At 34.6% G+C, this 16,464-nt stretch overlaps 1 protein-coding gene across 1 annotated transcript in view; it reads left to right on the forward strand.

Annotated features, from left to right (window-relative positions):
• The window catches only part of tapt1b (transmembrane anterior posterior transformation 1b), a 36,949-nt gene that overhangs the window by 9,687 nt on the left and 10,798 nt on the right, over positions 1–16,464 (forward strand). Inside the window, exons 2-11 of the mRNA XM_066660650.1 lie at positions 2,787–2,917; positions 3,572–3,690; positions 7,241–7,403; positions 9,200–9,335; positions 10,630–10,727; positions 10,827–10,896; positions 11,002–11,082; positions 12,005–12,114; positions 15,550–15,609; positions 15,794–15,862. Coding sequence (XP_066516747.1) covers positions 2,787–2,917; positions 3,572–3,690; positions 7,241–7,403; positions 9,200–9,335; positions 10,630–10,727; positions 10,827–10,896; positions 11,002–11,082; positions 12,005–12,114; positions 15,550–15,609; positions 15,794–15,862 — 1,037 coding nt within the window. The remainder of the gene's footprint in view (positions 1–2,786; positions 2,918–3,571; positions 3,691–7,240; positions 7,404–9,199; positions 9,336–10,629; positions 10,728–10,826; positions 10,897–11,001; positions 11,083–12,004; positions 12,115–15,549; positions 15,610–15,793; positions 15,863–16,464) is intronic.

Raw genomic sequence — 16,464 nt, forward strand, 5'->3', positions numbered from 1 at the left:
AAGGATCATTTACTGAGTAATCAGTAAATATAGTTATACAATATTTACATACAACATATATTTAATAATATTTACAAACATTTCCAGAGCAACTGGGCCACTTTTGTAAAATGCAATTAAAACAACAATTATTTTTTATTTATATGTTATTATTATCATCATTATTATTATAAATATTTTTGGGGGTTAATTCTTTTGAAGCTTAATTTAAATTGACAGGTAAAAGTGTTGCTCATTCTTTTACAGCACACTCCTGAAAAAAAAAAATGGTGGGGTGGTATTGCTTGTCTAAAGTGTTTCCTACGCTCCTCCAAAATATACAGCAGTGCTGAACAACTGGATTGCATTTTGTAAATGTAAACATCTTTGGGGCGTCTGAGGGCTCAAATGTCATGCACTTCAACTGTGTTGCCCTAGTGCCCTAGAAAGACAGAGATTTCTCCAGATTGCCTCAATTGTTTTACAATATTATGTACATTAGATTGTGTAATATATTCACATATTGCATTGAAAAGTTTAAAAGTTTGGCACAAAATGGTGAGCCACAATCCATCTTTGCTTCCAAAGTGAGTCTTTAGTGGAAGTTCCTTTTTATACCAAATCTTAATACCCTCTCCTGTTGCCAGTTCACCTGCTTATTGTGGAATGTTTTAAGATTCAAATGTATACTAAATTTTCAATACATTTTTCACTATTTTTGTTTTGCCACCACTTTTTAAAGTGTGATTTCATGCATTACATTCGAAAATTGTTTATATTTGTAAAATATTTCTAGAATTAACACTATTTAATACCAATTTAGTGTATGATTTCCAAAAAGAATTTTGAATCAACTTCGCGATTCGTCTTAAATGAGCCTTGGGCCTAGAGAAGGTGGCTGCATTTCTGGATCAGGTTTATACATTATTTCTTTACATTTGTGAGTTTTAACTTGAATTTGTGGATGCAGCAACAAATTGTGTTAACAGAGAGTTGTTTTCTGAAGTGTTTCTGAGCCCATGCAATGGACTAGAAGCTAGAACCCCCAGCTAGAAGAGGGGTTCATAATCAAAGCATTAACAGCGTTAATGTAAACACATTAATTTATACAATTAATATTCTATAAACACTTTTTTCTGTTCAGGGTCTTGTATGATCCATAGCCTACAGGGAGTCTTTGGGCATAAGGCAGGGTCACGCCCTCGACAGGGCTGATGTAAAAACAGATTTAGACTAATTATAGAGAGCTTATAGACAACAACAAAAGCAGGTTGTGTAGTAGTGTTGAGCCTGTAGTCTGTAACAGAAGTTCCTAACCTCTGGGCCATAGAAGCACAACATTGCAGCAATAAATGAGAGAGAAATATTTGACTAACTGATTAATCTACAATTGTTTTATTATTTGTGTTGCTGTTTTTTGTAAAAAAAAATGTAGTTGCATTAACACTGTATTTAGAATTTAAACTCATTTGGTGCCATTAAAGTACAAAATAGGTTATATGTAATGATTAATGTTATATCTCTCTAATTTCTTATGTGTATAGTGTATGCTGATATGTTGTTGCCTTTTTCTTTCACATACTCATGTAAAGTATGATATTAATATTTGATAGTTGTTTTAAAAAAAAAAAAACAACTCAGAATAAATAACATTTTAAAATAAAATGGTACGCTTCCTTTCTGAAATGTATTTCTATCTGGTAAATATTTACAATTCTTTGTGAACTTCTTCATGCTTTGAACAGAGCACAGTAGCCCACTCAAATCAAGCTATGTCAAAATATGCTTTCTGACTGTCTAGCCATGCCCTATATATGTGTAAATGTCATTCATTTATTCATTCGTCAGATTTCTAAGACAAAATACAAACTTTTTTTTTAAAATACATATGTCATGGAAATGTGTTCCTTGAAATTATTCATTTAAATGAACACATTCTAGTATTCTGTGATATATCTTGGACAGTTATGTTTAACTTTACCATGTCTAGCATGTAGTAACTGCATACTGAAGTAAATAAAAATGTCATCGAGGGCGGCACAATGGCACAGCAGGTAGTGTTGCAGTTACACATCTCCAGGGACCTGGAGGTTGTGGGTTCGAGTTCTGCTCTGGGTGACTGTGAGGAGTCTGGTGCGTGGGTTTCCTCCCACGGTCCAGAAACACACTAGGTGGATTGGCGACTTAAAAGTGAGTGTGTGAGTGAATGTGTGAGTGCGTGTCACCTTGCGAAGGACTGGCGCCCCTTCAAGGGGGTGTTCCCAGTGAACTGTATAAGCGGTTTCAGACAATGAATAAATGAATGAAAAATTTAATCATCTTACGTTTTATTTCCTTTGTAACTATTCCTTTATAGTTTATATGCAACTTTTATAAAGAAATAAAGAATTTTTTTGTTCGAATTATTAATATATGTTATTTATTTATTGTTTTTTTTAGTTTATTTTTTGGAGTTTTAAATTTGGCGAGAATAATGTTCTCATAATGATGAAGGGATGTAAATAGAAAGTGACTGAATTTAGTTTGTTTGTCTGGACTTAAAGAGAAAATTTATATATGGTTGTCCCCTTGGGGGTTTATTTTATGTTTACTTCTATGATTACATACACACAGGCATATACAAATGTAGTAGTATAAAGCTTTTGGTAGTAGACATTTCATCCTCTGTGCAAACCTCACTCAGTACATGTATAGTGCTCCGCTAATAACTGTTGTAAATAATGAGTAAGAATGGCCTTATTGTGCTGGCTGCTGCGCTGTATTCAGTTTGTGTGTGTGTGTTTTTGTGTTTGTGCGTGCTTGTACAGATCTCTCTCTGGTGCGGTTCGTCAGTGCTGAGTTGACCAGAGGATATTTTCTGGAACACAATGAGGCCAAATACACAGAAAGGAGAGAGAGAGTCTACACCTGTTTGCGCATTCCCAAAGAACTGGAGAAGGTACTGCAGCACAAAACACAATAATACACAGCTCTGCATAATGGTATTATTGCTTCACAAGATTTCTTTGGCATAACAAAGGCTCACAGCAATAAGGTACCAGACTAAAGGTGCTTTACTGAGTGTTTTTTAATGTTTTTAATATAAAAGGTTAATGTTTTTAATATAAAAGTTAAAATTGGCAGGACAAACCAATGAGCACATTGTCCCACAACTCTAAATATTATCAGCCTAGGAAGAGTGGGCAATATACTTAATTTCTTGATAAGTGAAGTAACTTTGTGCTTTACTGAGCACGTTCTGGATGGTTATGATTAAAAAAAAAAGGAGCGAATTCACCTGTTTTAATATATGTTTTAATAAAATGTAATTTGTGATTTGTTTTTTTGGAAAATGTGGTTGCATTTTATTTTAAATGCTGCAATGTAGACTCTTCTTGCACTTCATTTTTTAAACCAAGAAATACGCAAATAAAATATGATTTTATAGTATTGCAATATAACCGTGCCTTGCCATCAAGGTGTTTGATATTTTCTTTGTCAGTGCTTCCACATTCTTTTGTTAATATTTCTTTCTCTCTCTCTCTCTCTCTCTCTCTCTCTCTCTCTCTCTCTCTCTCTCTCTCTCTCTCTCTCTCTCTCTCTCTCTCTGTAGCTGATGATCTTTGGGTTCTTCCTCTGTCTGGATGCGTTTCTCTACGTCTTCACTTTGTTGCCCCTCAGAGTGCTGCTGGCGCTCATAAGACTGCTCACACTGCCCTGCTGTGGGCTCAGGTAACAATCACATTCTCATCACTTCAGTTCAGGTGTAATATTGAATAAAATACTGCTAATTGAAGCTGATGGTAGAGTTTATATATGCTATACTCTTCCATTTGCTGATATATATGATTTAAATAAGGGAATATATATAGAATTTGAATTTGGCAAACAAACAAATACATATATTCACACAGTTTAGCCTTTCTCCAAATACATTTGATCAGCTAAGACATGTTTGTTGCCCGATGTTTGGGCAAAGGCTGCAAAATGCACCTTAAAATTACATTTATTTTTTAATTTTAAACATAAAATTGGCATTGTTGTCTTTGCTAATTGAATACATTTGGATGAAGGAGAATATTTTGCTATTACTTTAAAATATCAGCATTCTTATTATTCATTACAACAAATGAATAAGTGTGAGGGCCCGGGCTTAGTCAAGTTTCTAGTTATTAAAGAAGCATTTATGTTATCCCCATGTGGTTGTCAGCCTTAGTGTTTTAGTGGTATGTTCCTACATTTATATTGTTGAATATCTGTCTTCAACCATAGCCACAAGTCACTGAGGTATTTAAAAATATAATTCACATTAATATCGCAAGATTTCCATTCCTTGTTCTTGTTCATGTTAATGTGTAGGAATTAGGGTTTCCTTCCTTGACCTGCATTGTGATGGTAATGTTGGACTGAAATACCAGGATCAACATACCAAAATTATGAAAACTCAGCATGCTGCTGTCGTCATACATTTGAATGAGATTTGCCATTCAACTAATATAATTTGTTTGAATTGTTATTTTTCATCTTAAATGAACTGATGAAATGAAGATGAAATGATCTTTCATCTTTAAATGTTATTTTATTCCAGTAACTGGGTGTGAGACATCTGAGGGTAGAAAACAGCCCTGAACTATTGATATTATTTTTACATTAGGACAGCAATTAGTAGCTTACACTGTAAACAAAGTCAAATACAGATGCACAGAATGCATTTCTGAAAAACACCAACCTATTGGCATTGAAGTGTTTTAATAAGATGTTATGGTTACCATGAGCAGCCAGAACGTCAATGAGCATGGGCATAAATCCTCAGCAAACACTTCACAATGGGATTAATGTTAGAATAACTTTGTATACTTTTTGTAAGATGTGTCCCTCTTAGGGGACAAGTGTATGTAAATAATGACAGCAAAATGCCCCCTAACTGTTCCACTAAAATCCCCCACTGAAGGGAGCATACACACCTCTAATGTTATTTCCGTAAATGCTACACATGGCACTAGTTTCCCATTTGTGGGGAATATGTTGAATTGTTTTTTTACATTCCACAGAGCAAGGTAGAGTGTTGCTTAACTGTATGTATCTTACAGTGCACTTCTTTGGAAAAATCTGCCCTCATAATGTTTTTTTTTTCATTTGCTTGACATCTGTCTTTATTGTACAACTTCGTCATCATCATTATCATCATCATCATCATCTTCTTTTTTCTGCTTAATCCATTTCAGGGTCGTGGTATTGTTCAGCTTGTTTAAACTCTAACATGAACTTTAGGAAGCTGTGTGATGCCACCATGTGGCCAATTTAAGAAAATGTACCTTTAGAGTGTGTACGTTTTAATGAATATCTCTCTTTTCATATTCGAAGGTTTAAATCTTTTTAGCAGCATTTATTCAGATATACTTTTGCTCATTTTTTTCATGCTATTATAACTGTATTATAACTATATAACTTTTGCGTAAGAGTAAAAATGAAAAATGTCATTTCATTCAACAAAAAATAAAAAGTATAGTTTGAAGATGGTAAGTACAAAGAATGTATTCATCACCAGGATGGGGAAAAATAGCTTTGAATTTTGATTACATGTTACCAAAAAATGCTAGCCTTGCCCTTCCAGTTTAGTAGTGTTATGTGATTTGGTGGACTCCTAGCTATTAGGCAGATTGTAGTTTAAATATTTAATATAATATTAGTTAAAAAAAAAGGGGGGGGGGTTAAAAAAAAGAGAAATGTTAACATTTTTGTTATAGTATTTCTATTATGCTATATATTACTCAATATGAACAAGCCAAAACATACAGCCAAATTTACAACACACTAGGCACACAATTTTTTTTTAATGAAACTTCTTCCGATTTTTCTTCTGAATTTCATTAGAATTGATTTTAGGCATTAGATAAAATAAAGTGAACTGTTAGAGTTGCTGAAGCTGCTCACCACTGATCTCTCTGCCTGCAGGGCTAATATATGCCCCTACTGCAGAATGAGCAGGTATGCAGAAATGCACACTAGCGTTGGTATGGATGCAGCAGCTTCACACACATGCACACAACGCTTTTAAACACCAGCATGTGGACCGGCCTACTGCAGTGGTCTTAGCTTCTCTAATCTGTTGTTTGCTTCCTATCAGCTACACATTCAAACAAGTCACCTAATTTGATACCCAGAATCAAAGGATATCAAATACTGCCAGTAGGTGGCAGCATTTTGCTGTGTTTTATTAGTCAAGAGGATTTACTCTCACACACAAGGAGTTTATTTTGTGTAAAGTACCATGTGTGAGCTAATCTCTTTAGAAGTATTCAGTTAATGCTATTTTGAATAATGGACGTTTTTTTCATTATTAGTTATAATTTAGTTTTCTTTCTTTTTCTTTTTTTTCTCTTTCACTTAATGACTGTAGTTTGTCATTACTTGGCAAGTGCTGATACTTATTAAAGTGTGCTGCATGATACATGGTCTGCAGCTCTATAATAACTACCTTACATACCTAACATAACTAACAAGCTGTACGTGTTTGTGTAGATATAATATTACTATGACGTTGTTTTGTAACCTTTTACGAAGATCTGCGGATTGATATGAGAATATCAGTATATTAATACATACAAGTTTTTAAAAGTTTCTTTATTTTCAGAAATGTCAGGAAATTATGAAACATTTGAATGAAAAAAAGAAAGCAGTGATTTGTATTTACTCTTTGATTTGTGTTTAAAATGTACATTTTTGGAATTATATACTTTAATGTATAGACAAGTTTAAAAACTGTTGTGCACATGTTTCAGCGACATGGCTTCTTTATTATTGTGTGTGGGTGTTAGCCTGACTAGTCCAGATCTATCTCAAATTAAAAACGTGGAGCGCTAGGTTTTGAAGTGCTAAATAGAACAACGAAGACACCAATCAGCAGTTGAAAACTTAATACAGTAACAATGTTTTTAAATCTGGTATGAATGATTCACAGATTTCTTAAGCATAGTTAAAGGGAATATGATGTAACAGTTATATCACTAGTAAACATGTCCTGGTTACAGCATTTGTGGAACATGTTTTAGGCATCAAATTTGGAGTGAGTTTACATTTACTGGAAAGTTTTATTAAGTAAAACATCAGATTTTTTAAAAATGTTTTTTAATTAAAAAAATCACTGCTTTCATTTGAATAACGGGTTCAAATAATTTCTCATTTTACATACTGTTTTTTTAAATAATTTGGGGTTAATACAAAGTTTAAAAATAGTGATCTCATGTAATGATATTGTGTATTTGTGTGTATGTGTGTGTAGTGGCTCTCGTCTCTTGCAGCCTGCTCAGGTGTGTGATGTGCTGAAGGGGTTTATTATGGTACTGTGCTATTCCATGATGCACTATGTGGACTACTCCATGATGTACCATCTGATCCGGGGCCAGTCTGTCATCAAACTCTACATCATCTACAACATGCTGGAGGTGCTGCTTTCAGATGAGCCTACTCTATCAAATACACATCTGTGTATGTCATCAAACACAGATGCCCAGCCCTTCTCATTGAGAGCTTCATCTCTGCCCTAATCTGCCCTAATTCCCTAATCTAACCCTAATCTAACACACCTGGTCCAATTATTCAGGTCCAAGGTCTTCAGAAGCTGTATATTAGAGTCAGGTGGGTTAGATTAGACTTGCAGGTCAGAAGTTGGTAGATCACCACTCTGGCCTATGCTGCAAGAATGGGAGCACTGACTTCAGACCTGTTGACTCAACATGACAATTACGTATGTTGTGAGAACATTTTATCCCCATTTCACCATGCGTTTCTCAGAATTATCCACCACTCAGTTCATACCTGCTCTGTGTTGGTCCTGACCACTGAAGGGCAGTGTTAAATGGGGATAAGTTAATATGCAGAGAAACAGATTCTGAGAAAGTCTGTAATTGAAGAATTACAAAGTGCTCCTGTGTGGTCAGTGGAGCTGATTAAATGGACAATGGGTAGCTGTTCGTAATCCAGTGATTTTTCGGTGTAAAATGCTTATTTGTATTATAATGAAATTTTAATTAGGTCAATTTCAAAGGCAAATCCAAAACTGTATCTCAAAATATGATTAGCAGACATAGAGATCTTATTTTTTATCCTTCTGCCATAAGAACTCCCAACCCAGTAGACCACATCTCAACATCATTGGATGTGTTTGGGGTTACTTGGTTTGTGAGGACCTACCTTGAAAACCACTGGGACCAAGCCATGTACACAAGATGCTGTATTGGGCACACCAGATTAACTCATATGTATCTAGTAAAGGGAAAAGCAGCCCCATGTTGTGCAACATGCCAAACTCAGCTTACGATAAAACATTAAATGTTGGACTGTATTGATTTTGGCCATGAGAGGCAACAGATCCTAACTGCAAAGTCCATAACAGAATTATGCAACAATCCAAAAGCATCAGTACTCCTAAAATTCCTGTCAGTAACACACCTAAGCAACACATGACAAACTTAACTAGATGGCAGCATTAACATACCTAAAATAAAACTGTATTAGTAAGTTAATTACATCTTACTACCTTTTTTGCCATGAATGTGGCCTTATGGGCAGATATGACATTAATTACAAACTAACTAAATTGGTTTGTGAGAAGCAGAAAACGCAGCTACCTTCTAAAGTTAAATTTTAGGGTTGTGGAGAAACCCATACAGACAACATTTTAAATAAATCATAATTATAATAATAAATAAACAAATAAATACAAAATTTAAAGCTCTTAAAAACTGGAAGCTGTAAAGAGGCAAATGATGAGCACACTGCACTGTGAAAGGTTTTGTTGAAATTTCTGATAAAAATGTATATATTTTGCTTTTTTTTCTCCCTTGATGCCGAAAAAAGAATTGCTTGCATTTTATACTGTTCTGACTAGTATATAAATAAAGGAAGGCTAGATTTTGTGATTTACATGGTACTGTAAGTGCAGGCCTGATCAATTATTATTAATACAACTGATTGGCTATAGTAAACTATTTAAAACATACAAACACTGATATGTAAATGTACTGGATTAAATTTCTCTTGCTGCACACATCACACTGAATGCACCTGAAGTATAAAAAGGTTAAACAGATAAATAAAGTATTTGCATTTTATGACTTGGCAAAATCACTAATAATTTCTGAAATAAGCAGTACAAATATATGTCACAACATTTTCTTAATTTCTAAAACAGGACACTGAAATCTAATCTAGTCTTTCTCTCTCTGTCTCTCTCATTCAGGTGGCTGATCGATTATTTTCTTCCTTTGGGCAGGACATTCTAGATGCTCTCTACTGGACAGCCACAGAACCCAAAGAAAGAAAGAGAGCTCACATAGGTGTAATACCTCACTTCCTCATGGCTGTACTCTATGTCTGTATCCTTTACAGATAGGACACCCACAGTGCATGTGTGGTACCATTTACCTTATATTTTTTTAATTATTGAAATGTTTATAGGAACTCCACTAATCAAACGATATTTCCAAACATGATGTACCTCTAAATCAAACTGCCAGGCAACTGCCCAGCACTCTTATGTTAGCTAAGAAAGACCCACGTTGAATAGCAGCACTATGTTAAGTAGGAGGGCCATTTAGTCCATCCCAGTTGTTCTGTCTTGGACTCCTGGCCACATATAGCTGATGCATCATAAAGAGGAGGTAATGGAGGCCTCTGCTTAATTAAATCTGGTTTCAATAGGTTTTTTGTCCCCTGGTGTCTAGGGGAACATCCCTGATCGTTAAGCTAATTTTTATTAAAGCATAGGACAAATTTTACAGCACTATTTAATGGAGCTGTAATCATATAAATCTGATCTGATTAGTTAGATGTATTCTGTAAGCTCTGTTAAAGTTTATGGATATATAACTGTAACTCTTTCTCTGGCATTAATTCCTCTTACCTTCATATGCTCCAGATGGTTCCAAATTCTGCTGCCCACCTTTTTACCCACACCTGCTTGCTTTAGCAAATTACACTTATCCTTTATATTCTGGCCCCTGTTAAATACACCCAGTTAAAAATCCTGTTCCTCATGTACAAAGCCTTAAATAAACTTGCCCATTCCTACCTGTTGGATCTTCGTCAGTGGTATAGATCCTCCTGCACTTTCAGATCTTCCTCCATTCCCTCTTCTAATGTTCACAGCCTAGTTGACCATGCTTTCTCCAGAGTCACTTCCTATCTCTGGAAGTCTCTTCCCCGCACAAATCCAGCAGTCAAACTCTGTCCTCTTTAAAATCCCAGCTTAATACAAACCACTTTCCCTTTGCATTCAACCTCCCAGAACCGTAAATGCTTGTTTTCACGTTTTGTTTATGTTTTCTGTTGTTATACTCTCCATATTAATTGTAACTTGAATTTTGCATCCTTGACACTTGGCACTTTATAAATTAACATGTAATTATTATTAGAGATACAGCTTGTTCCCCACTCTGTACCTTCTACGTCTGTATTGAAACCAAAGCTGCCTTTGTCTTCATTGTGATGTGACAGCCATTAATGCATTTACATATGACTAACCCACTCAGCCTGCAAATGTTTGGCCTCACATTTATGTTGATATATGGAGTTTTGTTGCTCCAGGCAGCATGTAGCAGGACTTTTGGGAAGTGAAAAGGAACACTATGTATAAATGTCTGTCTGTGATTTCCTGAACTCATGCTACAGTTCTTCATGCCATTCTGATCATGGTCCAAGCCACCACTCTGAACGTGGCATTCAACTCCCACAACAAATCTCTTCTTACCATCATGATGTCTAATAACGTGAGTACACACATGCACCCACAGGCACACAAACCTGATATTTTGGGTGAAATGCCAGTGGTTTTTCCAACGTTTCACTCTTTCTGACTTTCACTGCAGTTTGTTGAGATCAAGGGGAGTGTATTTAAGAAGTTTGAAAAGAACAATCTCTTTCAGATGTCCAACAGTGGTAAGTCACAAGCCTATTACTCAATGTCAGTCCTGTCAGAATGTACTGATTTTAATTAATTTTAACATACTTAAAGTGCCTTTTTTGTTTTCTTCTGGTTTTCAGATATCAAAGAAAGGTTCACCAACTATGTGCTCTTATTAATCGTCTGCCTCAGAAATATGGAACAGTTCTCCTGGAACCCAGGTAATCAATCCATAACTAATTTATAGATGACATCATATATAAGCTCTCAGTAAATAAATAGATATTTGACAAATAAAGTTAAACAAGCATCCACTCATTGAATATATTCAGTATATGTTTGGGGGGAAAACTTTGCTTCTTTTTTTTTCTTTAGGTGGAACTACTAGGCTAATGTTTTAACAAAAGAAAAGCCCTAATTTTAAAGACACCCCCAAAACGTCTCTTAAAACCTATTATTCAGCTTTTAATTAAGGCTGAACACAATATGTCAGAAACCACAAGCCTGAAATTGATTAAGTGGAAAAGATGATGATGATGATGACGAAAATATGTCAGAGTGGTTTAGAATACAATATGTGCTCATAATAATAGTTGTTAGTGGTTGCTGTAGAGTTGTGTGAAATTCTTTTCCCATGTGATCTTTTAACTCTTATTCTACAGGTAGTGTGAGTAAAAACCGAACAAAAGTCACTCTGAGTAAGAATATCTCTAAGATGATGCAAAATATAAATGTAAACTAAAGAAGCGAACTTGGGACGCTAGACATGTCTTGTTTAAATTTTTATTTAAAATCATTTTTTAATTGTTTAATTGACTTTAAATTGTTTAATTATCTTTCTAATTTCTGCACGCATTTGAAATTTATATCAATTAACTGTCCTATTTGTGACATTTTATATTGTTGCTATCCACTGAAAAACATGCGCCTCCATTTATTGTCAATTTTTAGTTTACCACATCATTTGAACACAGCAGATGAATTGGGCTAATAAAATGGAAATTACTGAAATAAAATGTTTTTTTTTTTTACTGACTTCCATTCCATTGTTTTTCTCCAACCCTTGAGAGATATGTACTACATTGTACAGCGATGATATGTATGTTGAGCTTATTGTTTTTAATAGATTATAACACATTTCAGATCATCTGTGGGTGCTGTTTCCGGATGTGTGTATGGTCATTGCCTCTGAGATCGCTGTGGATGTGGTAAAACATGCCTTCATCACCAAATTTAATGACATCCCAGCAGATGTGAGTACAACCTGTTTGGTTATGAATATTCAAATATGATAATGAAGGTTGAAATGATTAGATTCCTGCTGAACAGATCTGCCTTCAGTTTAACCTTGTGTTATGTTGACAGACCTACTTTTGATCTATGCTCAGTTTACAAAAATATTTGACCACCTCCTTGTTTCTACATTCATTGTCCATTCTTTCAGCTGCACTGACCATATAGGAGCACTCTGCATTTTTACAATTACAGACTGTAGTCCATCTGTTGCTCTGCATATTGTGTTTGCCCACTTTCACCCTGTTCTTCAGTGGTGAGGAAGATGTAGTGACATTGACATGTTGGTGGTCTGTTAGAGTATCAGAATATTATTGCTTATTTAAAGATTGTCCAAATTTGGCCAGTGGTTTGATTTTGCAGATATTTCAAACCAATAGCGGTTGACGCATTTATTTTATGCTGGAAGAAGACTGTTTGATGCCTGTTTTCTAAAACAAATATACTGAAGAATACGTACAAAAAAATTATTGGCTCTCATTGTTCTAACTATGACAGGGTGGAGAAGCACTCTTTTATGTTTGTATTACCATTTTGTTGAATATCAGCATTATCAGATAGGTACGTCAATGATATCCAATATAGGCATCGGCCCAGTATTTCTATATCAGGGCCTCCCCCAAAATACAATTTACTGTAGTCCATCTTTCCAAGTAATTTACTATGATTAAATTTACAGCTACAAAATTCATATATAATGACAGCAAGATATTGCCTAAAAAAATCAAGGAGATCTGAGAAATATGACTTGACCCACTTTAACTACTGTACATCACAGCAACATGAGCAAGACACCTTTTTTCTTATGTGTGAAAACGAAAGCATGTCGATACTGAAGAGGAATGTTTACAAAAGCAGACAGGTTTCCCTGGGGACAGGTTTGGAAAATGACCCGGCTCTCAGCCTCTAAGATCACCTGAATAGTTCCATTAACCCAAATCTTCCTCGACAGTGCTTGAGAATGAGAGGGACAAGCCTGTATATATGTCCTTGCCTCTCTTTTCTGTCTTTTGTTCCTTGGGATTTGAGGTTTTCCCTTTGTTAATAATTTTATTTAATGTGTGGATCAGTAACAGCATTAAAAACAACTAATGTTAACGTAAATTTATATTCAATACATAATATAAAATAGTTATTGCAAGAAACAGTCCTTCCACCATTCAGTCCCAGTGATATTGAACATTACAAATGATTTTAATCACTTAAAATCAACTATAGAACATGTGCCTGGGACAGAACCTCAGATCTATTCATCTGTTACCTATACAAAACAATTCTGCCAAATAAATAAAGAAAAGGGTAAGAGCTAATAAGCTCAAAAATCTTCTCATATATGATGAAATACCAATAGTATCATCCTCCAGAAAAACATTTGGCTTTGTTGTGGCTTATCCAATCAAATTTTAGAAACAGAATTTACAACAACTGTTTAGATTCTATTTTTATTCATTGAATTATGTATGAATTTTGTTGTAAAGAGCTCTATTCTAATGAATGAGCTACTAAACGTCTTAAAAGGTGAAGTGATAAGCTCAAGGCAGAACGAAAGCTGTCTGTTTAATTCAGAAATCTAATGCTTGTCCTGTACAGAGAACATTAGGTTACACAAGCTTTATTCTTTCATGAGTTTGTTTATCTGTATGCTTTTAATTATTTATTTCCACTTCAGAGTGAGAAGGTGGAATTGATGGAAGGAGAGAAGAGGAGGAAAAGAGAGAACGAATGAGAAAGAAAGACAGACACATGAAAGGAGAGAAAGAGTGGGATGTGCTTGCTTGCAGGGATTAGAGCCAGAGATCTGCTCTGTCTTACAGTGGCTTAGTTTAGTTTTGTCAGGGAGATTAGTGTCACAGCTAGTGAAAAAAAAAAAAAAAAACACACACGCACTGCTGTTCCTTCTCTCCAGTTCATTCCTGTCCATCTTTGTTTTCTTTACTTCATCCATTTATCTTAAGCAACATGAAAGAGAACATTAAATGTACACTGTGACAGTAATGGGGAAAAAGATACACAGAGAAATGAAATTTGAGATTTAAATGCTCCACTCCTTTACAGTGGACCATTCTATGCAGTGTTACTTGGCAGTAATTTTGTCTGCGTGTGTATTTCTGCTCTAAATAAAACATGATTACGTAATGTGCCTTATCACCCAGCAATTAACCCTTTCAATCTCTCTTTTCAAACTAATTTCCCTTAGGAGAAAATATTTACACTTACCCTTACACACTAACACAGACTATCCCGTTCATTAAGTACTAAACACCTTGTATATATACTCATTGTTTATATTATCAAAACACCTACCATATAGGATCATTAATAATTGCAGCTCATTTTTAGGTTTAGGGCAGCCTTGTCCTACTGGTTAGAAAAGAAGGCTTAGGACTGATTGGTTCGATCCCCACGACAGAAAAAATGTAGGGGCTAGAGAAGGAACAGCACTGTCCTCCTGCCTCAATCCATGGCTGAGGTGTCCTTAAGCAAGGGGATGTGTTCACTGCCCCTAGTGCACTACAATGTAAAAAAAAAAAAAAATAATAATAATAATAAATGAATAAAAAAAATCTGTAAAACTTACACAAAAAAATACAGCAGCTGTGGTTGCCAAAATTTCACTGTATATGGTGAAAATATATACGATATTACAGTATTGTTTTTGGTAATTGTAAATTTTATATTAAATAACAATTTGGTTTACAATGCTTTTCTGCCAAAAAAAAAAACAGATATACACTTTTAAATCCCCATTGTATTTACATAAAATTTTACTCTTATATACAGTTACAGGCGAATAAAATTTTAAGATTCTTTGAGGTACTTCTTCTGCAGTGAACCCTGAATAGTGTGAATGTACTGTTTTAAATCCAAAGTGACTGTGAAATTAAATTAATGAGAAGAAAACACACATTTTGGATACTTGTAGCTGCCAGTTGGGCTACTTAAACCGTGCACTATGATGGGCTTATGTCTGAGAATGACGTATTTTTATTGCTGTTAAAATTTTATCACATTAAAGTGTTAACACAATAACTTTGACATTAATAATTTATATATTAACGCACATGTAGAAAATGTCTGTTATTGTATGTTGTATTAACCTTTTAGTGGTTTATTGTACGTATGATAATGTAGTTTTAGGAGTCTTGCCTAAGTACTCTTAACGTTATAGCATAAGTTGTAGAATATATATATAAATGTTAATATATATATATATATATATATATATATATATATATATATATATATATATATATATATATATATATAAATGTATTTTAATATTATAATTAATTTTAATGTTTAATTATAAAAATTACAAAGGTAAAGGCTGCCCTTGTAGCTTTAGGATTTTGACAATACTGACTAATGTTTCAGTGTGTTGGTGTGTTTTGCAGGTGTATGGCGAATACAGAGCAAGTTTGGCCTTTGATCTTGTCAGCAGCAGACAGAAAAATGTAAGTCATTAATGACACATCAGTTTTTTTGAATTGGGTGATTAATGAGGTGGCCTGTTATATTCATATTATTTCATTTTATAAAATGTTTAATAGCGGGCATTTTACTATGCATAATTCAGTTCTGATACATACTGATTTGATAAAAGTTATTGTCTGATGAATTGACTTGGATGTTTTCTAGGCATATACTGACTACAGTGACAGTGTTTCAAGAAGAATGGGTTTCATCCCTCTTCCTCTGGCTCTGCTGGTATAATCTTTGCTTTACCTGTATTTAATGTTTATTTAAAACATATCTACCAGATTTCAATATGTGTATGTTCTGTTATCATATTTAAAGCTTCAGATACACCATAATTCCCTCTATAATTAATGAATTCATCTACCCAAAGATGCATTCACTGTGGGTGATTAATTGTGCATGTGCAGCTTGTATAACCTCCATAAACAGTCATGATGTTCTGGCTGTACATGAGCCTAAGTACCATGCCCAATGCCGAGAATAGGCTAGAGTGGTATCATGCTCTCCAGCATTGGATTGTGGAACCATGTTCTGTGGAGTGATGGAGCTCTCTCCAGTACATTTTGGAATGAGATAGAGTAGTGTTTATTTTCTAGAACTAATCATCCAACATCAGTACTTGCCCTCACTAATAGTTTAAGGCACAAGTAGATCCTCACAGAAATCTACATCTATTGTGAATCCATTTCATGTGAGTAGAGGCTGTTGTAATATTGGATTGAGCAAGAAATATTGAAAGAGCTAGGGTCCATAGACTGTAAATTACACAGTTGTGAATATTTACAATAGAAGCAAAGGTTTATAAACAATGTGAGGGAAAACATGCAGTA

The sequence above is a fragment of the Hoplias malabaricus genome, chromosome 2 (genome assembly GCF_029633855.1).
Source record: "Hoplias malabaricus isolate fHopMal1 chromosome 2, fHopMal1.hap1, whole genome shotgun sequence".
NCBI lineage: Eukaryota > Metazoa > Chordata > Actinopteri > Characiformes > Erythrinidae > Hoplias > Hoplias malabaricus.